The 25,141-nt window shown below is 36.5% G+C and overlaps 1 protein-coding gene across 1 annotated transcript in view; it reads right to left on the bottom strand.

Annotated features, from left to right (window-relative positions):
* Nucleotides 1-25,141, bottom strand: part of LOC142981132 (uncharacterized) — a 96,047-nt gene that overhangs the window by 39,650 nt on the left and 31,256 nt on the right. The window contains exon 5 of the mRNA XM_076126821.1: nt 10,494-10,699. Within this exon, the coding sequence (XP_075982936.1) occupies nt 10,494-10,699 (206 nt within the window). The remainder of the gene's footprint in view (nt 1-10,493; nt 10,700-25,141) is intronic.

The raw sequence follows: 25,141 nt of genomic DNA, 5'->3' as shown, positions 1-25,141 counted from the left end.
TAATTAAGTTCTTCTGCAATAACTAAGGCTGTGCAATATACAATAGTGTGTAAATCTGTTAGCTGGATATTGTCAGTGAGGAAGTGGATCAGTATGTTATTATTAAATATGTTGGTTAATTGTGTTAGATTGTAGCTATATTTTAGCTTAGGAAGCTTTGGACGTGAGGCTGGGTTCATGCCAGAATATTGTGTTAATGCTGTTCTGAGCTTATCTGTCAGTTCTTGTAAATGTACTTCTGCTGTTGGACTACTTTCTAATAATGTGTCTACTTCAGTTTCCAGCAACTGTGTTATAAATTCTGTTTGTGTAGATGTGTTTGATGTTTGAGTGAGTGAGTGTGCTTGTGTTAGTGTGTGAGGTATTAGAGTAGAGTGTTGTTCGCGGTTGTCTTGGGTGTTTTCAGGTTGGCTGTTTAAGGTAACGTATGAGTGATTGTCTGATTCTATTTCTAGTTGTGCTTGTACTTCTTCTTTTAATTTGTTTAGTAAATCTTGAGACAAAAGTTTATTTCGAATAATAGTTCTTCGTTGATCAGAGACTCTTTGTTCGGTAACTTTTATTTCAGGGTATTGCAGTGTGAAAAGTTCATGTAGCTGTCTTCTGTAGGTGGTCATATCTGTTTCTAGCTTTGTAATGTAGTAGTAAGTGCGCATGATGAACGTATTCACTTCTTTGCTCCAGCTCATGCGCACGCGAGGTTTCCCAGCCTTAGTGGACGCAGGTAAAAAGGCGTTAGCCACCTGCGCAACACTTAAGGTCGGGGTCGGTGCTCCACGAGAAGAATCTTCATCTATGGAAGACACCGGTGTGGGATTGTATGAATTACTGGATGGGCTAAACGGTTCAACTATTGATGTGAATGAATCTAAACTAATGGTGTCTATGTCAGTCTGTCTGTCCTGTGTTTGGTTGGCTGTAGCATTTGGGTCTAACCCGGAGGGAGCCCGCCTATTCAACTCCACTCCGCCGACGGATCGCATGCTGCTACACCCAGCGTCGACTCCAGGTGTGCTCCGGCGATCGCCCCCGGACAGCGGCCCTATACGTTTTCTTTTATTACGAGTCTCCATTTTTATGGGTGTCCAGAGCCATGTTAGCCGCGCCAGTAATTTCTCAATCGCGTGTCCGCCCCCCACGTATGCCTGATGTTCGACATGGACGTATGGTTGTTTAGGTTGTTTATTGTTGTTTGTTTTAAAATTTATTATTATTATTATTATTTTTGTATATTTATATTATTCTCGGTTGCCCGGTTTGACTGACGGCACGGGCCTAAGCCAAGTGTTCGTCAGTAGAATTATTATTTTGGAGCATAACTTGTGAGTGTAGTGTCGTTGCATGCGTGTGCGTGTGTGAAAGAATGTTTGCGTGTGTGTTGTGTGTTAAATGTTCATGAGTACTGTCTGAATCCACTTGTAAGAATTTTCTTACAATTCTGCACGTGTTTAAAATTACGGCTTTTTGCAGAAGCTGGTAGGTGCTTTCTGGCAGGTTTAGGGTTTTGAGGGATTGTTTCAGCTGCTGCGGTATAACACCTGTTGTGGAGAGCACAATCGGCACAATCGTCACCTTTTTTAAGTGCCAAAGTCGGGTAATTTCCTCTTTAAGCTCTGTATATTTAGACAGTTTCTCAGCTATTGTGGTTTGCAGATTATGTGTATTGGGTATGGCGATATCTATAAGGTATCCGGTTTGATTTGTTTTATTTATTATTGTTATGTCTGGTCTGTTAAAATGGATGGTACGATCTGTGAGGATGGCACGGTCAAAATATAATTTTGTTGTATGATTTTCCAATACAGTTTCAGGGCTATATTTGTAGTATGGTGCGATGGAGTCGATAAGTTGGTGTTTGTGTGCTAGTTTTTGGTGAATGATGTTTGCAACTTGGTCGTGACGGTGTTTATAATCCGTTTGGGCTATAGATTTGCACGCACCTGTTATGTGTTGGATGGTTTCTGGGAGACTATTGCATTTTCGACAGGTATCATTTGCTAGGTTCTTTATAATATACCTTCTGTAATTTCTGGTTTCAATTACCTGATCTTGAATGGCAATCATGAACCCTTCAGTCTCTGGGAAGAGTTCGCCTCGATTTAGCCATGCGTTCGACGCCTCTTTGTCGACATTTGGTTGGCATAAATCTTGGCGATGTCTTCCGTGCAGAGACTTCTGGGTCCATTCGGCAAGTTTAGTTTTGTCATCTACTAAATTTTCGTTTTTTTGTACTGTAGTATCTTTGAGGTTTAGGGGTGTTAATTGCTGGTCGTTTAATGCTATTAATTTGTGGATGGTCGAGGATTCGGATTTATTAAAAAAGTATTGTCTGAGTGTAGTGATCTGTCGATTGTGCAAGTTGGTGATGTCAATGATGCCACGGCCTCCCTCTTTTCTGGCTAAGGTTAGTCTTTGTAAGCAGGATCTAGGATGATTTTTTCGGAACTTTGTCATTGTAGTGTTGATTTTTCGTTGTAAGTTTCTCAGGTCTGTTTTGGTCCAGTTGATTACGCCGAAAGAATATGTCAATATAGGTATTGCAAAAGTGTTGATAGCTTTGATTGTGTTACGTGAGTAAAGTTGTGTTTTAAGGATAGTGTTTAACCTGTGCTGAAATTGTTGTGTTAATTTTTGTTTAGTGTCCTTGTAGTGTATAAGTTTTGATTGGATGTAACCTAAATATTTGTATGAATCTCCCTCGTCTAGCGAATCTATTATGTCTCCTGAGTCTAAGGTGTATTGGTGTTGATAGTTGTGTCCTGCCATTATTGAGTTTACTTTACATTTATCGATGCCAAATTCCATTTTAACGTCGTTTGTAAATTCTTCGGTGAGACTTGCTAGTTCTTCAAGCTGGTTTTCACTTCGGGCGTATAACTTGATATCATCCATGTATAGAAGATGATTCAGGACGCTACGTTCAATATCAGTATGCTGATCATTCCCTGCGGATTTTAGGGGGTAGCCCATTGCTGTGGAATTTAGGATGCTAGACAAGGGGTTAAGGGCCAGGCAAAACCACAACGGGCTAAGCGCGTCACCTTGGAATATGCCCCTTTGAATTTGGATTGGGTCAGTCTCTATAACTTCAGTCGGTGATGAGAGTTTCAGTATTGTAGTCCAGTTAATCATGGCGGATTTAAGGAAGTTTACTATTGTAGGGTGAATTTTGTAAATATTTAAAACCTCTATTAGCCAGGAGTGGGGAACTGAGTCATATGCTTTTTTGTAGTCTATGTACATTGTAAACAGATCTGATTTAGTTCTCTGAACCTGTCTGAGAATAACTGAGTCAATAATTAACTGCTCCTTACAACCCTGGCTAAATTTTCTACATCCTTTCTGTTGTTCTGCTAAGATGTTGTTAGCGTCAATGTGTTGATATATAAGATCAGATAGGCAGGCTGTAACTATTTTATATAATGTCTGCAGGCAAGTTATGGGCCGATATTTAGCAGGGTTAGTAAGGTCATTTGTATCTTTTGGTATCATAAACGTTTTGCCTGATGTTAAATAAGTTGGTAATGAATTAGGGTTGAGGATAAAATTATTTATATGATTGTGTAAATAGCCGTGAATAGATGAAAATTTTTTGTACCAGTAACTATGAATGTAATCTGACCCTGGCGCTTTCCAATTGTGTAAATGTTTAAGTACTTTATGGAAGGTGTCAACAGGAATGTGTTCAAAAGCCATTGTTTGTAAGTGCGTAGAGTTGTGGTTTTTTTCCGCTCGTATCCATTCTGCTTGAGTGTTATGTTGAACTGGGTTCTGCCAAATACTTGCCCAGAAATTTGTTAAAACGTCTTTGTCAGGGGTAGTAGTCTGTTGGTCATTTGTGTTACTTTCTTGTAAATTACTTGAATGTTGTTTAATTGTGCGGTAAAAAAGTTTCTCATTATGAGCAAATTGGGTATTCTGTTTTTTCCTTAAGTCGCATGCTTTATATCTTTTAAGACGGCCTGATATTACCGCAAGTTTCTGTTTGACAGTGTCTAGTGTGTGTGTAGCTTGTGTGTTTGGTTCTTCGTGGATTGTGTGGATTTTATATGTGTCTGTAATGTGTTTCACCTGTCTAACTATGAACCTACTTCTATTTCCATTTATAAATTGAGTCAGTCTACCTATTTCTATCCTAAGTTTTTCTTGTCTTTTTTCCATTCGTCTTTGCCAGCTCGGTTTATATTCATTTCTAGGCCTTCGTTGACTTTCCCCTGGTTGGAGTGTTATTTTTGATCCATTTACTTTAGCCGCGGTCCAAGCCGCGCTATATATAATAGTCTGTAAAGTAGGAAAATCTGTATTTGTGTTGGTGTTTTCAGGGAGAATAACTTTGTTCAGGTAGTCAACTATTTCAGCAAAAGATTTTGATGGTTTTTGTTTGGGTATGTAAGTTCTTTCAGTTGGATCTGTGTTTCTATAAAATTCGAGAGCTTGTAAGAATATTGTGTCTATTGTTTGATTCCTTTGAGTAATAGTATTAGTATCTGAGTTAACTGTATCTGTTTCTACTAGTTTTGGTGAGTGTATGTTAAATTGATCGTCATCTACGAGGTGGAGGTTAATTGGCATATGATTTGGCAATTCGTTTAAATTTGGGTTATTACTATTTAAATCATTTTTATTTGTTGCACTACCTAAATCTTGATTACATTCGTTCTTATTGATGTTATTGATTCCTAACTCTTTTGCTACGTCTTGTTTAATTATGTTTAGCCTATTATTTGTTATATATTTGTTGTTGACGATTGCTCTCCTCTGATCAGCTATTCTTTGTTCGCTGAGGTGAGCCAGTGATGGAAATTGGTTAATAAATTCGTTGTGTAGTAGTTTTCGGTATGCTGTTTCGTTTGTTCCTAAATTAGTAATGCGGTAGTATGTGCGTATGATCGCCTCGTTTTGTTCATTAGTCCACCTCATTCGAGATTGGTTTGAATTGGTGGGGTTTTGTGTTTGTGATATGGAGAGTTGTGTTGGTGTGGGGTGTTGAGATGTTATCTTTTGTTGTTCGTGAATGTTACTGTGCAATTGCCGTAGCTCAAATTCCACTTCATTGTAAATCCGGTCTATTGTATCTTGTGGTAGTAGTTTATTTCGGACTATTGCTCTGCGTTGGTCTCCTACTCTTTGTCGACTGGCTTGCATGTCAGGAAATTTTTCAGTGAATTTGAGGTGCAGTGGTTCTAGGTAAGTTTTTGTATCAGTGTCGAGTGCGGTTAGTTGAAGGTAAGTGCGCAGTATGAACTGATTCATTTCTGGTGTCCATCGTCTGCGCGTTATTGGTAGGCCCGAGGTGGGTGCAAGTTCACAGTCAGGAATGACATCCTGCACAACACTGTCGGGCGAGCTACTGGTGGACAAGGTAGGTGTTCTTCTTGTCATGTAAGAGGGGCGAGTTGAAGGGATGGAAGAAAATAAAGACGTCTCATCGCCTGAGTCATCGGCTGTCACTTCTACGCCGCGAGCCCGCCTGTTCAGCCCCCGACGATCGGCTGTCGTAGATTTATCGGTGGGAGCCCGCCTGCTCAACTCCTGACCGCCAATGGTTCCCATGCTGTGACACCCAGCACTGGCTCCAGATGTGCCCCGGCGACCCCCGGGAAGCGACCGTAAATTATAAACTTTCTTGCTCATTCTCCATGAAGGGTTTACCTTTAGCCTTGTTAGCCGCATAAGTTTCAATAGTATGCGTGTCCGCCCCCCACGTGGCCTGGTGTTCGGCTCGGACGTAAGGTAGGAATTTAGGGGGCTTATTATTATTATTATTCACAGATAAGTCCACCGGCATGTATACACTCATCACTACGAACGGATTATCTTCCGCCATTACTTTAATCGCACATATACGTGGGTTACCGCACTGCACAATCGACACGTCTTGGAACGCACTCCGTCTCCATAACAGCGCGACTCCTCCATATGGGCGGCCGTGTAGAATGCCCGCTGACACATCTACTGCTGATACTCCCGTTGAGATAAAGTCGTTACTTATGGTGTCCAACATGGGTATTTCATCCGGCAACAACCAAGTTTCTTGCAGCGCAATCAAATCACATGTCTTACATAGCTCACGAATATTATCTAATGAACGCTTTACGTTTTTACAATTATAGCTAATAAACTTATATATTTGTTTAGCCATTAATTATTGTACAATTTCTCTGCCGATAGCCAGTTTAGGCTTAAAGTTAACAAATCTACGAAAAATAATACCTTGCGGCCATATATTTTCGTCTAAGTACAGTGGTAGCTTCTGTGCTGATACTAAAAATTTGTAAGCTTTATGTTCACACTGGCGTTTAATGTCAATTTTCTCTAGTGACACCCTTTCTTGCGTCTTCTTTTCAATGTAGTCTATAATATCTTGCTCTAAAGTATTTTTATGTACGTTTGTTATGAACATCGGTAATTTTCTCTCAGCTGCTTTAAACTTTTCTACAGATTCAGTCATGGCACTGCCCGTTTTTCCCTTTAAACGATACTTAGGTATCTTTCTACGTTGTACCACAGACCAGCCGGAGTTACCATTTACCCCATTATCTACCTGTAATACACTCGCATAAGATCTATTTTGCGGCACGAGCGCACACTTCAGTCGGTCGACCGTTTTCTTATCAGCTAACGGTCTCGGTGACGTCGCATCCCCGCTACAGGTACCTGCTGCCGATCCATCGGCGGCGGTCGGCCGGCCTACGTCTCCGCGCGGCAATGGTTGACTCCTACCTTCATTACAAATTATGTTTGTATCTGTGTGGGACTTAATTATTTCTTTCCGGGGCGTTATTTCCTTACTTGTTTTATCCGTAACATCCAGTTCGTGTAGGCTTAACGAGCTACAATCCAAAAAGGCACCTCTTTTCGTATTTATTGCTTCGCTATATAGGGGGGTAAACGATAAATTTTCAACATTCAACGATTGTTTTTGAAAGTCTGCTAATTGATCTTGTGTTACATACGACGATTTAATCACATTGATCTCAGACTTAACGGTCGCCAGATCCTTAAGAAGTTTACCCACATCCAGATGATCAATTGTAAGGGGTGGCAGTTTATCTAAGTCCCGTGCTACGAATACTGGCATTACATCCGGGTCTGTACCTTTAAATAAACTTATTATATCGGACAAACTAACTAGATTTTTTCTTTGGTGCAGAATTAGGTTTTTGCAAAAACTTTCAGTAAGTGATTTCGACAAAAGCTGTATTTTTTAATTTTTCCCATTTTTGATTAAAAATTACGACTATTTAGTGTAAATTGTAACTAAACTTGTGTATAAACTGTTTAACTAATAGTTATACCCAAAATAGTAACCATATATTGATATTCTAAAAAGTTTTATCGAAGTTTTGCTTTGGGCCACTTTTTCTGCCGCTGAGTGTATTATTGACGTTTAATAGTTTCACTTGACTTTGCCAAGTTAATGTGTCAAATTAGTAATTAACATTAAAATGGTATTATTCTATTATCTTTATGTATAATTTAGTGGTATAATAATAGTGTAAAATGTGTAAAGTTTGTAAAATAGAAGTTCAATGAAGCTATAAATGATTTTATATAATTATGCAACTTTTTTTGGACATTAACTAGTAATATACTAGTATACTCGCACACATAAGTCCAATTAGATCAAAAAAAATAGAGATAACAGAGACCAGAGAATGCCACGTCGTTCGTACGGTCCTTAAAAACTTCCTTTTCAATAAATAATTTATTTTTATTTTTCAAATCAACATTTTAAAGTAAGGAGATATTTTGTCCCTTTCTTAATTTTACTCATAAAATATTATATTAAAACGATAATCTTAATTCATCACTCAAACTTAATCATGAAATTTAAGCCTATTTGTAATCCACACATGTAAATAGCAGCAAAATTACATTCCATGTGGTTATAACGAAAGCAACTCGCAAATGACACGATTAACCCCGCAATATATCACTGGTTGACCTTTACGTTGCTACGAGTATATAAAGTGTAATTTGGTACGATGCGCGGGAAATTAAACTATAAAGCAAAGATGGCTACAGCATCTTATCTATGGAGTGAAGAAGGAGTTATATGCAGTTGCATTTACCGGTTGGTGAAGTATAAGTGTAGTAAGCAACTTTTAACACTGCGAGACTAGAGATGGGTAATCGTTGAGTTGAGCTCAGCACCTTATTTCTTTGTTTATAAGATAAAAAGAAAAGACATTTTGAGCCATGAATAAAACCAATCCTACTGCTTGACACTCAACTTAATCATCTGTCATAGATTTTTAAAGGTGATTTCAAGGCAGAATTTAAAAGGTGGTTTTCTGCTTACAGATTTTAAGTGCGTGGAGTTTATCAACGTTCCCTATAAAATTTCAAAAGCCATAAAAATTCATCCAAATCCTTTCGTGAACGGCAGCGTTAGCCGCGAACAAGCACGAAAAATGGTTATAATGTATGGTCTTATCAGAATACACGTTATTTCCTGAAGTCGGTTAAAATTGCTGGAAAACTTTCGATAAGTAAGTGCGTGTTTATGGAAGACGAGAAAATACCTTTTAAAAAGCGATCATCAATCACATTTGATTGATTCGCACATTCCGAGAAGACTGCTAATCGTTTTAACTGACTTATAAATGGTGACAATTCTAACCAATCAATAAAACCAAAAGAAAAATACCATTCACGAAATTACATTCAATTTAAAATTCCTTCAAAGATCATCTACCTGGATGGTTACCGTCGGAACTTTTACCCACTTTGGCCAAAGAATACATTATTCAGTGTTCTGGAGAGCAAATTTCAGTCATGTTTATATTCTTAGATGCCTTTGAGCCAACCCTTTCGTAAGGCTTTATATTTCGTGTCTTGTATGAACTGACGTTGTACTATAAGTAGAAGGAATTGTTTAATGAGACATGCTTGTGTCAATGCTTGAGATGGTGTAACAGATTTTTTTATTGTTCTACTTTTACTTCTGTTATTTTTCTAAAGAAAGCCTTAAAAATTAAGTGGCTCTTGCCTAACAATACAGAAGTGGGTTAAAAAAATGCCTTAAAATATATTACTAGTACCTACCTACTCCAAAAACAACGTAGATAAGAAGGATACAATACTAGTGATCTTTTATTATTAATAAAACAAATTAATTTAAGATTTAAATTAATGAAAATTAGAAATTTTCATGAAAATGTTTTTAGTTGTTAACATACATGCATAATATCACGTCTTTTTATTCGTCGTAAGCAGAGACCAACGAACGCCACTTGGTACGATCCTTACTAACTTTCCTTGCCTCATTCACATCCATACATTCGTAATTCATTAAAATTGTTTAATAAAATAAAACAAAAACTTGGTGCCTCTCAAAGCTATTGTAAATCAGATTTTCGATAAAATAGTATTTTAACCTCAATCACTTTCAAAACTTTGATCAAAATAAATTGACATCTCAAATGTCTCGGCCAACTTTTTATAAAAGGACTACTATGGACCTTCTCACCGGTCATTGATACCAAATAGATCGAGTTACTTTTTAAGAACCCACGATAAGAAGGTAACGAAACACCGTACCACAGAATCACTGAAGATTTGCGCTCTCGACGTCCAATTATCGTATCTAAGTGACCTAAAGTTCACTGACCTAGAGTTTAATGAACTATGACGTCATTGTATTGTTTTACTTTCAATTCATTGCAAGTTTTGTTGTGTAATGATACTGTAGTAAGTTGTGAATTTGCCTTTGATTTTCGTTATGTAAATGGTTAGATATAATCACAATCGACTCGTCTGTATTTTGAGGTTGATGACATAATCGTAAAGGCTCATCAGTGTGTTTAATAGCTTATCAACATTTATATTCTCAGCGTACATTGCTCCCGATTAGAAAATACTAATACATTGACAGTATTGAAATGAAGGAGATATGGTTTTAACATATCTAATTTTATGCTCCTTTGTACGTTTGTATGTATAGTTTCATAGGCTTTTAACAATCTAGAAACGGCTTGTTTCGCTGGGTATTTCTCGGAGAAACGCTTTACTCAACTCAAATAGAGTTTGTTCATCATTATATAACGCGAAAATACTATGTTATCTTTTAATACGAGAAAGTGTAGATCGTAGTAAAGTATAGGGAAAACTAATAACTTGTAAGAGGCATAAGACACTAAATTCCATTGCCCGTCACTGATCGATTACTTAGTTTGGAATCTGAGTGGTTAAGAATCCTCAACTAAAATATCTTTTTTTTTTATATGATCACAATACAAAAATAGCATACACATATATTATGTACTTATTAATTATGGACTTAAATAAACACGCGTAGTTTTATGTGTTTATGTTAAATAGGTTTTGAGTTAGGGAGGGGTAAAAAGTGGCACCAAATGGTTCGCCTAAAATTACACTTGGCGTTGGCCAGCCAGTTCCTTTGCTTGAACTTGGCTGGACAGGCTGCCGCGTGTCGAAGGGAAATACATTATAAACAAGATTGTGACGTCATAAATGTTAATACTCACTTCATCTCAGCATCAGACTTGGCAAGCATCCACACGACATGGCCTGGATCCCGTCGCGAGCCCAGCGCCATGAGCTGCGACAGCCGCGCCCCGGGCGGCAGCGCCGGCCGCCGCGGCACCTGCCCCGTCCAGGTCGCGATGGCTAACATCTCTGGACTCTCCTTGACCAGGTGCTTCTGTGTCGCCAGGCATTTGCCGGTTGCGTCCTGGGGAAGAAAAGTAAGGTCAGTTTGTGCCCCTCTATTTTTAACGAAAGAAGCTGATTGTGGCGCTATGACGTTTTTAAAAATGTACATTATATTTTGGCTGATTTAGACAAAAACTAACTAACGGGTATGGTGTTACATTCATATTGTTAATCGTTTTTCAGCACACTTTTGCTAATTCTCTTTAAGGACGACTAACAAAAAAGTTTGTTTCAATCATTAGTTTAATGCATTGCTCGACTTTACTAAAGACTTTAATTGCTGCTAGATTAGGAGTCAATAAATGCCATACTTGTCCGTCTCATACTAGTTTTATATAAACCACAAACAAACATCCTCGACATCATGTAAACCATACCACCTTATACTTATATATGTTCATGTAAGTAAGTTTATCAAATATTCTTGAAGCAAATTGTCCAGAACAAGACAAAAACCGAACTGTAAATTAAACACCTCCACAGAACATTTCTCAAACATCTATTAATAACAAGAGTAACTCGCTAAGGGCTCCACAATAGTCTTATTAGTTAGAACACCATCCATCTAAGATGCGTGCCGCGTCCCGCCCTGAATTCACAATGAGACGTCATTTGCCATTCGCTAAATAACCAGAGAATCGGTTTAATTTTGAATAGGCTGACGCTTGTTGATTAACTCGAAGGAATACGCGCTAAATATTAATAGGTTCGTGCTTTATTTACTGTGGTGAGATGGCTTTGAGACGGTTTTTCGAGGCTTTTTCATTTTAAAGTAGCTGTGTTAAGTATTGAGTACTAATGATTACATTTTGGCGGCTTAATAACATTAACAGTTAGTTGACTACAGTACACATACAAAAGATACACTTATAATTATATTAGTAATATTTATTTAAGGTAAGTAATACGTACACTAAATACTTGCATCACTAAGAACCAAAGCAAATGCATCGAACGCTCATTAGGAAATTATGACGTAATCATATTCAATTTCATTGTGAATGAATGCTGCATATCGCTTGCAGTTTAGTTTACAGATCTATACGTTCAAACCATGATTAACCCGGCTTCTGAGATTCATTTAGCGGTAGTTTATCTATTCAAACTGCCATGTTTATATCAGCTTAAACGCTATCAAATAGATACACTACCGGTAAAATTAAACGTACCTTAGAAACCGGACAAGAGAGAAGACTAAGACAAGTACCTCTATAAAATGACGTTTCATTACTTATCCTTTAAATTCTTATTATATAATCTTCACAAAACAAGAGGCCTTATTTCCAAAAATACATCCGAAACTGTCAAAAGCAAACGGGTCGGTGAAAGCGTCAAAACAGCGAAGTTAACGCTATTAAACTTGTTACGATCGTTTCACGTCCAGACAGGGAGCCAAAATGTATGAAACCAAACGTCGGGTCCAACCGTGTCTGGTTTCAAACAAAGCTGGTTCGGTTCGTTCGACTGGTTCGGTACATTGTTGCTGGCTAGTCAAGTAAATGTGTCGATTGAATTTGAAACGTTTGGCAGATAGCGTGTGGGCATTGGGTAGATATGGGTTTTGAATATTAATGATGTTAGTTAGACATAGTGTAAAAAGAAATCGATTACTTTAGTAATTGATTAATTGGTAGCTGTGTGAAACTTGACATGGTTTTAGGCTTTTTTCAAGCACTAGCTTGTCTCACGCCGCTAGTTTTTCTATTATAACAGTTTTTTTTACATGAGTTTAAACGCATTTGAATAGATAAACTACCGCTAAATGTACTCAGAAGTCAGGGGTAAGAGAGCATAATATAATGTTTCATTTATGGCGTCTCTCTGCACAGATGACTTGCAAATGTAGACCTCTCCGGTAGGTTGGAGTGCAGTTTTTGGCGACTATTAGATAAGTGTTCGTAAAAGTATATTTAATCAATACCTTTAGATAACTAAACATTCGAGTATACCGTGTGATCCAAGATATGATCACAATAATAATTATAATTTATTAAAATAAGTGAGAATGTAATAGGCTGTGATCCATAACACATCAGTATTTGTAATTTATTATGATCTATTTAACACATGACAACATACTAGTACAATCCTAATACTATTATATAACTCAGATAACAAAACCATTCATTGATTTACGATACCGAACGCGTGTGTTGACTTAACAAACATTAGTCTAGCGTCTAAAGTCTAGTCTAACTTTGTTCCTAGCTTGTTTGTTATACTATTGTTGGCATTTGTTGGCCAGGCGACAGACACAGGCGACATTCGATCCGTCGGTCGAGGAACTTTGCTATTTTAGTATCGGATTCCCATTAGAGACGTATTTTGTTACGTTTTGGTGTGTAAGTTTGGTAAATGGTCAGTATTTGGACTTGTTTTATTTCTTACAGAATGGTTCGAGCTGGTTTTGTGATACGATTTTACAATAGAGGTTTGTTTGTCTTAAAGTTGTATACATGCTTTGTAATAAACTAGCAACAGCCTGCGATTTCGTCCGCGAAGACTAGTTTCTAGTTCATGTTATTCATAGTATGATGGCATATACCCTATAAACTTTCTCAAACGTATCTCCTAAGATTAGAGCATTTAAACTAATTCTTTAGATTTATACTATTAAAGTTTTTTTACAGGTTTAAATGTGTACTATTCGCATTAATTATAAACAAAACTATTATAGAGTTCTGTGTTTGATACATCGACAATATTACGAGAAGATGTATATGATATATACCTTTTACGCTTGAAACTAAAACATATCTTAATAAGAAAACTTAGTTTTAATAGATAATGAACTACAGAAATTAAATTACTTTAATGCATAGAACGCAAATGAGTATACTCACATATTCTAGACTTCTAAGAAATATATCACGGAGAGTAGCTTTAATTTGCTGTTACATTTATGAAAGCCACATTACATTAATTACACAATTCAAATAAGAATAAAAATCGGTGCGGTCGGTAGTGTCGCAGTCTAATCGTGAGGATTTTTCTTAGTTTCAGGTTTCCGAGGGTTCGATTCCCGGGTCGAGCATAATGCTTTTGTTCTTTTCTAATTGATATAAGAGAATATTTGAATAGTTTCCCGAAGTTTGGTAACGTTTCCGGCAAATGGCTTGCCCTCTAATGAAACTAACATTGGTAATGACAAATCGTGTGTCTCTCCCTGCTAATTCGAGTATACCTATTAGGCGTGATATTATGTACTTAAGTAATTAAGGAAAAAAATTCAATAATCCGACATGTCTTCTCAATACTCAATTACATTAATAACAAATCTCAAACCAAAAACTTCAAAAACTAATATCCAAATCAATCTCAAATTCATTTTGAAATTTAGTTCCCATCTGTGTCGGTAGACGGCGCCACCTGTTCCTCTAATGAGAAGCTGAGTGTCTGAGAGGCAGGGAAGCTCTAAGCTATAAATTACGAGCACGCACTCAACAGGATACTTAGAAGCACTAACACTCACGATACGGTTATCCTGTTCTGTATAGTTTGAATTTTTGTGAGTGAAAATTTTATGGGGAAGGAGTTGGGTTGGTAACTAATAAATATGTAGATCTTTGTACAGTTCTAGCGCAGATGCCATGATGACTTGGATGCATTTCAGCATGACTGGTCAGACCATAGTGAGATTTTTTTTTAATATAAAATCTTAATCATTATTATTCAAATCTATTGCAGATGATTTTTATTAAAATACAATACTGTTCCTACTTTTACATCTAGTTAACAGATTTGTATATGAATCCTTTGCGATGTGAGCTAACTTCCAGTGACCAGACATTTTTTAAGCGAGTTTAATGTAGATATGGTTAGATTGTGTCACGTACTTATCATGAAGTATTTGTGTTTTAGACATTACACAGGTTTTTGTCTCGTATAACATTCAGCTATGTATGCGAGTAAAACGATGCGATGTACTATGGAGTTTTACATGTGAGATCGATGTGTCTTCGGAAGTCGAAATAAGCAAGCATTTTTGCCCCAAAGATAAGTGCCTTTTGAATGATTTTACCCTCATTTACAGTAAATAATCTAAAAAGTGAATCGCGTACTTTGTAAAACTATTTTACTTAACTACAAGTAATCGTGTAAACGTCAAAAGAAACGTTAAACATCTACTAATCTCTGTTCGAACATTACCAGAGTATTTCTTGCTTCAGTCTGCAATCTTCGAGGCCATACATCATCATACATCACTAACATCACTAGGACGGAGGTTCGACAGCCGCTAATACATTTGACGATGACACCGGTTACTGAAGCATTGAAGGAAATCTTGGAAATTTTCGATAACTATCTACGATGATGTTAGACTTTTGGCGGTTATAGATTTGTGTTTTTGATTGCTGTTATGAGAAATTTTGATATTGACTTTCCAAAATAAATGTTATAATATACTAATCTAGGCTCTGCGATAAAATCGTAATTTAAACAACAATCACGCCTTCTTTCCATAAGAGTAGGATATTGACTTACGTAATTTATATGCAAGAATAAAACCATCTTATCTCCAAAAATCTATTGGTGGATTAGGTCTAAAATAGATGCCTCAATTGACTCTATAGAAGGTCGTAGAGAGTATGGCATAAACACGAGCAATGCATCGTTATTATTGTCATCATGCATAACCCAATTCTATATACTGCTAAGGTTCTTTTTGTCGTGATTTGACTGCTGAGTATAGGCCCCTCATAGTCTAGAATTCGTTTCCCGATCTTGTGCCTAAATTAAAGCACGGGATATGGCAGTGTACGATTCAGGTACAACCTGCACAGTTCCTAATGTGAAACACGACCAATCACTTAGTTTTAATGACTCTTAACCATCCTTTATTAAACCCGACGCAAAAAAAGGGTTTTACAAACAGTTTCTTCTATCTTCAGTCTAACTTACATAGATGAAGCCATCAATTATGAAACGGTAGCAAACAGTGAGTCCACTTTCAAACAATTAATGAAATAATAATAAATTCCCTAGTATTATGTAATAAAACAGACTGACCGTCACGGGAAGCATTCACGGAAATATTTTAATTGGCAAACTTTGTACATTCATAAACAGAATTCCTCCACGGTACCTGCACATTACAATTAGGTACAGTCAGCATCAAATGATACTGAACAAAATTTTCTTAACCGTAACACAAAAGTATGCTAGATGTTGAATAATCGCTGTTTTCATTTAACACTTAAATCTAATAATTTTCTTGATGATTTAAAGTTAGTTCGCGAGAGATAGACCAGTCACTATTTTTTTTAAATTCATAACTTTCAACTCTCGCGTTGCATGATTAATGTATAATAGAATACGGGAAGGTGTAATGCGTGTTCGATTTATTTTTCTGACATTTTTGTTGCTGTCTGTACCTACCCTAAGGACGAAATTACGTTACCGGCGTGTTCAGTCTTGCATGTCAGTTTGTATGCGACTTTTCAGTTGAGAGTTCAGGACACGGATGTAAATTTTAATATACTTAATGCAAAGCTTCAGTCATTTAGCCACAACATTAAAACAGGATTATTTTTGCGCTTTCAGAAGATATTATCGTGAGTTCGATTATCACACGAAACTGTAAAAGTCCCCGCGACACAAGAGCAAATGCGGGAGTTGTCTTTTCGAAACGAAATTAACTAAATCAGCAAGAATGAAACTGCAATTAAATTGATTTATTACCTTATTCACACTTTAAATCGTTAGTTTTCATAGAAAATCAAGAATTGCTAAGTATACCCAAGCCAATACTTCGGACATTATACAATAAAATCAAATTATTCAGCATAAATAGGCTCGCCAGCAATTTAACTTATTTCCATTACGTCATTGACTAAAAACCTTTAAAGCATTTGAAAAGCCTCCCTAATCAATGAAACACCAATTGGAGTTCGTTGAAAGTCAAACAAAAACCCAAGCAGGAATAGTTGAAGGTAAGAGGCAGGTACGAGCCGACCTTGACTACGGAACCCCTAAAATATTTCTAATTGGAAAACTTGAGCCTCACGCGGTATTCTCGTTTAATGTACAGTCAGCAATAAAGTTGTGTTCAAATTTTCCGAAACCCTATATAGATGGTTCGGGCTGGTTCGTTGTACATTAGTTGAAATTATTAAGGCTTTGAAAAGGACTAGTCAGATCTTGCTGCTGATAAGGGGATTTGGAAGGGAGAGGAGGGGGGTGCCCAGCAGTGGGATACTCAAACAGGCTAAAAAAATGGCTTTGCAACGTTTTTGCTGGATAGTCAATTAATATTTTGGTCTATTTATCTGGAGATAGATAGATTATTAAAAAACACTTAAATTAACTAAACTTTTTGTGAGCTAAGATTAACTAAGATTTTTTTTATATGAGTTTATTTACTCGGATATTTTCTTTGCTAACTGTACCAGTACAACAACGTTTTGCAAGAATTCCGAGCTTCACAATTGACAATATAAAACATGTCGTTTAAGAGAAAGTAATCTAATGAATAATGATGTTTTAAAAAATACACTTCTCCCGTTAGTTTAATTTTTGAATCCCAACTGGGAGACGGCGTCGAGGTAGACCCCGTAAAAGATACAGATCACTAGAAATCGTTTGCAGTGGAAAGCTATGGGGGAGGCTTTCGCAATTAAAACGATATAGGATCATAATAAAAATAATTAACCCTTAAATCCACAACGCCAAATGAGGACTTACATTAAAATACAGTTTAACATAATAAAATACATTTACAACTTTCAAAATACACCACACACATCCTACCAACATTTTACAGAATAATAAATGCAATTTGTTCGGCGCGCTCTCGCTACAATCAGTTTACACGGCACATTACATCTTCATATTGTGCTCGATAGTTCGCCGGTGTACCGTAAGAGTGTCATTGTGAAGAGATAAACTTATCAGGTGTGAAGGGTTAGGTTAGGTTATATATTTTGTAAGGTTTTATCAACTTTGAAAGGTATTTTGGAAGTGTTGTGTAGATCTGAACATTTATAGGGTGATTGAGTTTGATATTTGTATTGAAATGCGTTCTAACTTAAAATCAAAATCAAAATCAAATCATTTATTCATATAGGTCAAATGTTGACACTTATGATAGTCAATGATACAGAGAGTGAATTTACCGCCAGTTCGGAAGGTAGGGCCAATGAGAAGAGCTGGCAAGAAACTCCAGGCCACTCTTTTTAATCGCCAATTAATTTTAACAATCTTTCTATTAGGTATAAATTTTTGATGATGTAAGGAGCTGCTACCAACACTACCGAACACACATAGGTATAATATAAATAAATTAAATCAATATAAAGGTGCTAATAACATAACAAGTGTATTGGAAGCATGATGGGAGCATCTACCTAGATCATGATAGTATTGCAGTCATAAGAGGCATCTCAAGAGCATACTATGGCACAAGGAATTATATCGATTAATACTTATTTACTTAAAAAAAAAAAAATATATTTGGCAAATTCACCACAACCAGGACGACCAGTCACCCCAAGCAGCACCCGTTCACGAGTATGACGCATGGACCAGCCATCACCCCCTTCGCACATATTAGAGGGAAGGGGGTGACCCGGCACACGACGCCGCCGCAAGCAATGACATTTTAGTGAGCATGACGAACCTTGGCATGTGGGAGCCCACCATATCTATCAAGAAAAGAAAACGAGTGCCACTGAGGCTCGTGTGATACCTCTCTGTTACAGAGTTAAAATACTACTGATTAATATTTATACAATGCAAAGATGAATATATACATATATAGATAGTTAATCTTGATTTGTGTAGAACGCGCAACTAATCCCATGATTTCTTGTCCATTATATAATCGTCGATCTTATAATAACCCCTTTTAATAAGATGATCTTTAACAACTAATTTGAATTTTTGTTGGGGTAGATCCATAACACTGCTGGGAAGTTTGTTGTACAACCGAACACCAAGACCTGCAAATGAGTTGTGTACTTTTTGCAATCTATTGTAGGGACCTACTAATTTGTGCTTATTTCTGGTATTAATGTTATGAATGTCACTATTCTTAGTAAACGAATTTATGTTTTGTTTGACGAACATCAAATTCGCAAAAATATACTGTGATGCCACCGTCAGTATACCTATTTTCCCAAATACCTCCCGCAGAGAGTCCCGCGCTCCTAAGCCGTAAATAGCGCGAATTGCTCTTTTTTGAATAACGAAGATTGTGTCTATATCAGCAGCTCGGCCCCAAAGTAGAATACCGTAGGACAAAACGCTGTGAAAATAACCAAAGTAAACCAGTCTTGCCGCATCTACACCCGCAAACTGTCTTACCTTTCTTATCGCATAGGCTGCGGAGCTGAGCCTGCCCGCGAGCTTTGTTATTTGGGTGCCCCATTGAAGCTTATTATCTAAGTCTACACCTAGGAAGGTTGCGGAGTTGACCATGTCTAACACCTCACCATTTAGAACTACATTCGTACCTAGATTCCTAGCGTTGGGCTTAAGCTTAGGCTTAAAAGTGATGATATACGTAAAAGTTAGCTTGAAAGTCAAAACAAAACTATAGTTAATTGAGAGTGCACTTACTATTTAGTATTTTTTTCGAAACATTCACAGCACAATTCTATCACTGTAATACAATATAATGTAGGTACAATGCAAATCTTCAACCTAGAAAAATGTAAAGAAAATCTGAGCTCAACCAGAAAAAAAATTTTAGGCCTTAGCTTACCCAAAATAATACTTATTAATGGACTGTGAGTATTTGCTTCTTTTTGAACAAAAAACAATTGAACGGACAAATAACCCCAATGAATATTTAAGTTAATACCTTTTGTTCAGGAAAATCTCTTCACGCACATAAAGTCGATAGTAATTGATAAATTTTTAAGTTTCCCCCAGTGTAGTTTATTGTAGTTACCTAGAAATTTTGAACGTTATTCCTTGTTCCAGACATCAGGTTTAAGTGGAAGTAAAGAGAACGCTTGGACTGCAATAAACTTAATTTTCTTCTATTAGGTGTGAGATACTGCTTAAACTCTTCGGTATGAGGTTAAATCCGAAATATATGATACACACATAACCTGACGCTTGTCATACCGGAAAGTGTAAGTAGAGGTGAGTGAGATACATCTACGTTCCGCCATTAACAATATTAGTACCACGAAATAGAGGCGAGCCTACTTAATTACCGAGCACAGACCACAGATTAGCGGTCTTAGACCGTACCGCTTGAACAGTTTTTACTATTATTCTTTCTCGTTATTCACATCTATTAAAAAACAGGAAAATGTAGAGCTGTACTTTGGCCGACCCGGGAACCGAACCTATGACCCAAGATCAGCAATCGAGTACTCTACCGATTGCGCCAAAGGCTACATGTCTAGACAATAACATAAACACTTTTAAAAGTGGTCTTAACAAACAATAACCATGTCCACAATGTCAATTCCTAGCGGTATTTCTGTGGTGTGAAGCGCTCGTTATACGGAGAGGAGAGGTGAGGACCACTATATGACGCACTTATACCGTCGAGTCGGCCCTCAGACACTCCCTCTGAGGTTCCCTCAAACCTTTGTTGATCAAATACGTGTGTTGTTTCTTGTGTTGTACGTTTCCAGGTCGGTGGAAAGGAAGGGCCTTTAGCACTATAGAATACGGTAATACAGTACTTCTATCCCGTGTTAATATGTCAATAACTTTAGATATAGCTTAGTAGTAATATTCAAAAGCCTCTCTTTCTTTCTTTTAGGCTTTCAGAACTAAACTTCTAATACGATATTGATAAATCGAAATCAAACGTGGGCTATATGTTTAAGGCCGCATAATAAAGTAAATTCTGATTTCTAACACAAATATAAATTACAGATATAATGAATTCTATTATTATCGATACATATAAGTTTGTTCACGTCAATATTATTAGAAGCACCTGTTCCAATAATATTATTGAACAGATCGCTTCATTTGCCATTGAATAAGTAATGGCCGTCCCTTCTGTTGTTATTACAAACAAAACTTGTTATTGTATCACTTTATCTTGCTCTGTTATTGAATATAAGAGAGGGATAAAAGATTTTTGGATAAATATAGAGCTTATTCAGAATCTCGGATGACTATGCCTACGTATTGAGAATCAAATATGTATTGATGAATACTATAAAAGTTAATTTTACTATTATAGTAGTACACGATCTATGTATGTTGATATTGCCCGTGGCTTTTCTCACAAAAAAGTATTTTTTCTGAGCCTGGTCATCAGTTTATCTATATAAGTATGTTTTTGAAGTAGATAAGTATGCTTATCAATTGGTTAGCATAGTACAAGATCTGCTTAGTTTCGAATCAAATGACCCTGTGTGAGTTATCCAATGATATTTATTTATTTGAAAATGCCTTTGCCTTGGTCCTAAGTTTTTTTCGACAGCTAAGCAAAATAGTTGAACAGTTCGAGAGTTACATTAGGTTAGTAAATGCGTTATGAAAAGAAATAGTTACTTTTGCGTTTTAAACACTAATAAAGTATAGGTTTAAACAGTTTACAAGAAAATAGGTCCCAACAACTTGTCTAAAAGTATTTCAGTTTAACATTTACGAGCTAAATATAAATAATGTAAAGCTAGACAGCAATATAACTAGACCAGTTTATTTAAAAATAATCTTTTAAAAAGGCAATAGATTATCTTTTTTATTCCCTTAATACTTTTATAAACGTAGGAGCTGTAATATAAATCATTTCGGGCTTAACTCAGTTTATATAAAGCGTAGTAACAATTCGTTTTAGTAGAATAAAAATTCTTTATCTTGAGAGAAAATGTCTTTCAGAATTGCGATTAAAATCCATTAAAATTGTTCAAGTGTGTTCGTGAGTTTGTGAAAACTGACGCAGCAGCATTTCAGACTATATACTTTTAGTTATTTTTAACTTGTTTTTGCCCTTGACTTTGTGCTTCTGATAATATTTTTCATGATAATAAAATTTGGTTTCTGAACAATGCATGTTTCTTACAAATCTTCAAGTTAAGTTTTTCGTTTACGCCGGCGCGGCGTTTGATACTTCTTATTTTTGTGTGTCGTGTGTGTCTGAGTTGCGTGGGTTCGGCATAACATGTTTTCTCTCAAAAACATGCTGTAAAGGGGTTTTGGTTAGTGTTTTTACTACCTTCCGCCTATCTAACGCCAACCGTAGGAAACGTTTGACATTTAAAGTTACATGAAAAATATAGTTTTGACGTAACAGCCTACGGACGCTGATCAGCTTTTCATTCAAATTTACACCCTCTTGGACAACTACTTGGTTGTCGAACAAGTTTTCTTCCAGAAATTTGTATAAAACCACTCTCCTGGCCATAAAAGTATAAAAATGTCCATCGAAATTTTTATAAGCACTGCGTCGCGCCGGTGTGAAGTCAATATCAAACCTAGGAGAGAAATATGCCGTATATTGCGATACCTCCCCATTGTCACCCTCTTCTAGGAACATGCTAGTTTGTTCGCAGTAATCCCAGTAGCATCGCAATGCGATTATCTAACAAATGAACTGATTTAATCCTATTGTGCTTGTCATGTGTCGTATACAAATATCACTGAACGACTGATCTATGCTTTAGACGTTTATGCTTTGAAGACCATGTATACAAGCTTTTCAACGTTTGTGGTGCAGTGGCTTAATTGGCCACCATGCCACAATCTCGCCACGCGAGGGTGGTTTATTCGTTTCCTAGACAAGAAAACTATTTGTGAGACCCACAAATCAGTAGCTCGATTCTCTATCGACTACCCGACTAGCTATCGAGAAATTTTGTATGAAAATCTAATCAGCGCCTCTAACGGGCAACGGGAACTATTTTGGCAGTACCTTTTAAATGTCAAACTTTCGATATTAGACAGTAGCGATTGTAGAGGATCGCGCTACAGTTGTCAGATCTGTTTTGTAGATCATTAGATTGTATTTTTTATTCGTATCCTTTAAAAGTCCTTCCGAGGCAAGACGAAGAAGTTTTTAAAATAACTTTTCATCGCGGTAAAAAACGTATTCTATATTATTCTGCCACGCTAATGTACTTTTCTTTAGTTCCTTCAGGATCTTATTCCTATTAAAAACTACACGCAAACAGTATAAAGGACGCCTTACTGCTTGATACACAATGTTTAACACTGATCACTAAAGTACAGTATCAAAGGTATTAGTACTAAGCTCTCTCATTGACCCAAACTTAGTAAGACATCAAAACCGATCGCTTTTTGTCCCCGTGACGTCACCACCCGGGATCAATTGTAAGCCGCACAATATTGGGTCGAGATCCCCAATGATGATGACATCCGACACTTACATACTGATCGTGTCGGTTGACAATGTCCGACCCTAATTTAGGATGTCGTTCTTACATACATACGAGTACATAATAAGAGACTCTCTAAGAAATTATTCTAGCAGTAGTTACGAAAGGAAATACGTTTTGTTTTACACGTTAACTATAATAGAATAGTTTAGTATCGGTAGAAGACCAAAATGTGTGTCTATTTGCGTTGATAATGTCCTGTTTCGTCATCTAGTCCTATCGACAAGGCTTAGTATATTACGTTTTGAGTTATGTAAAAGTCGTTCATATCAAAAATACTAAATGGTAAATTAGTATTAAAACAATCCATATCTCATCTCTCGTCACTGCAGGTAATAATGTTTTAACACGAGTTCACAATGCATATACTATGCAATTCATAGTACCTGTGCATATACTATGAATTGCATAGTATATGCATTGTGAAATCGTGTTTGAAAGAAATTGAGTATAAACGTGTAAAACTACTAATTCTATATATTTGTTCGACTATATTGTAGTTGCCTTCGAGAAACAAAAGCGGAAAATACTACGTGTTTTGATATTGATTAAACCTCCAAAATGCATACTGTTAAACCAGATACGGTTCAAATAACACTTTCAATAAAATAAAACTTTTCTACGTCATCGTCTTGAGAAATTCCACTGAAACAAACATTGGTAGCTCTTTTACTTCACATTGCTGACGAAATTTGAACCTTATTTACACAAAGCTAGAGTTTAATTTACTTTAATGCGGTCTGTATCGTAAAGTCTATTAAATATGAATTCCTTTATCCCGTGGGAGCGAAGTTTCTCGCCGAATCGACGATATCTAAACAATATTAATAAAAAAATACTTGTTTGTCTCGCCACTGAATTGTTCGTTATTGAGCAACAAAGTGGTGTTATTATAGTACTTTTTTGCTAACAATAAAAATATATAGCTGAAGCTTTTAGTGCCTTTTCAATAGTTCTTCGTAACTGTAATACCAGCAATCCAAATTCACGCAAATACGTATCCATTTAAGATGAAATTTTGAAATATTATGCGAATGTTACAAGAATAAAAATAGAGCTCAAATATTATTATTTGAATAAAGGATCACCACGCAGAAAAGTTAACAGAAACATAATACTCGGAAACTAATGTCCTTTTAAATTAGCCGATATTTTTACACCGAGTAGGTTAAAGTTGATCTCAGAGGAAGGTCCACCTTTGCATTGTCTCAACCAAGACACTAGGCAGGTATCCGTTTTGTTCCAATCTATCTATACATGTATATTCTACATAAAGCCTGGTAGCAAGTAAGTTCCTAACCTAAAAGTTTATATTACAGCCGTAAGTCTGTCTACCGTTAGTAATATTAAGGTGTGTACGGACATGGGAACTTATTTGTAATCATCACTAAACCCAATGTATTATTCTACCACAGATAATAAGCCTTCGAGCATTTTTCTAGTAAGTTAATAGTACTTTACAAAACGATTACAACGTTTCAAAGAGACTATAAAAATATCAGTGATTCTAACGGCGGTAGACTGTTCCTCTATTACCTCGCACTAATATTGCATAATACAAATATTTGCCTATTACAAAACTCAGCTTAGAGCTATAACGGGCTTATAAATAAATTATAAGATTTTAACAGCAGCCAAAAAGGAATAAGCACAGACAAGGTTTCTTTGCCTCTCCCATCGCACTTTTGCCAAAAACTTGCCTAAGCACCTTTGAACTATTAACTACAGAATGCTCACATGTGGACAGAGCTTAAAAGCTTCGCAACTAGCCGAGCCACCTTTGCTAGAAACTTTCCAATGATCGTCACAAATATTAATGTAAAACGGAAGCGAGCAACTATTTTAATTAGTTTCCTATACCAAGTTCCTCCGAGGCTAGGAAGGCTGCCATTTGTAAGGCTTCTTGGGAGATTACTTTGCGATATTGCGTCTCTTTCTCTTTACATACAGGTAGATATTCTATAAACCATTTTATAACTCTATCTGTCTAATGGAGTTTTACAATGTCGCCTCGCTTAGGAAAAAAATGACTTGTCGTGAGTTACTTGTTAGCTCTTCACATAGGATAGTACTGCCTTTTCAAGCTAACACCTCGTGACGGCTATCGAAAGTGTCATATGTGTCATAAGTGTGTGTTATGATATTTC

The sequence above is a fragment of the Anticarsia gemmatalis genome, chromosome 19 (assembly GCF_050436995.1).
Source record: "Anticarsia gemmatalis isolate Benzon Research Colony breed Stoneville strain chromosome 19, ilAntGemm2 primary, whole genome shotgun sequence".
Lineage (NCBI taxonomy): Eukaryota > Metazoa > Arthropoda > Insecta > Lepidoptera > Erebidae > Anticarsia > Anticarsia gemmatalis.
This window is presented reverse-complemented; position numbering and strand designations above follow the sequence as displayed.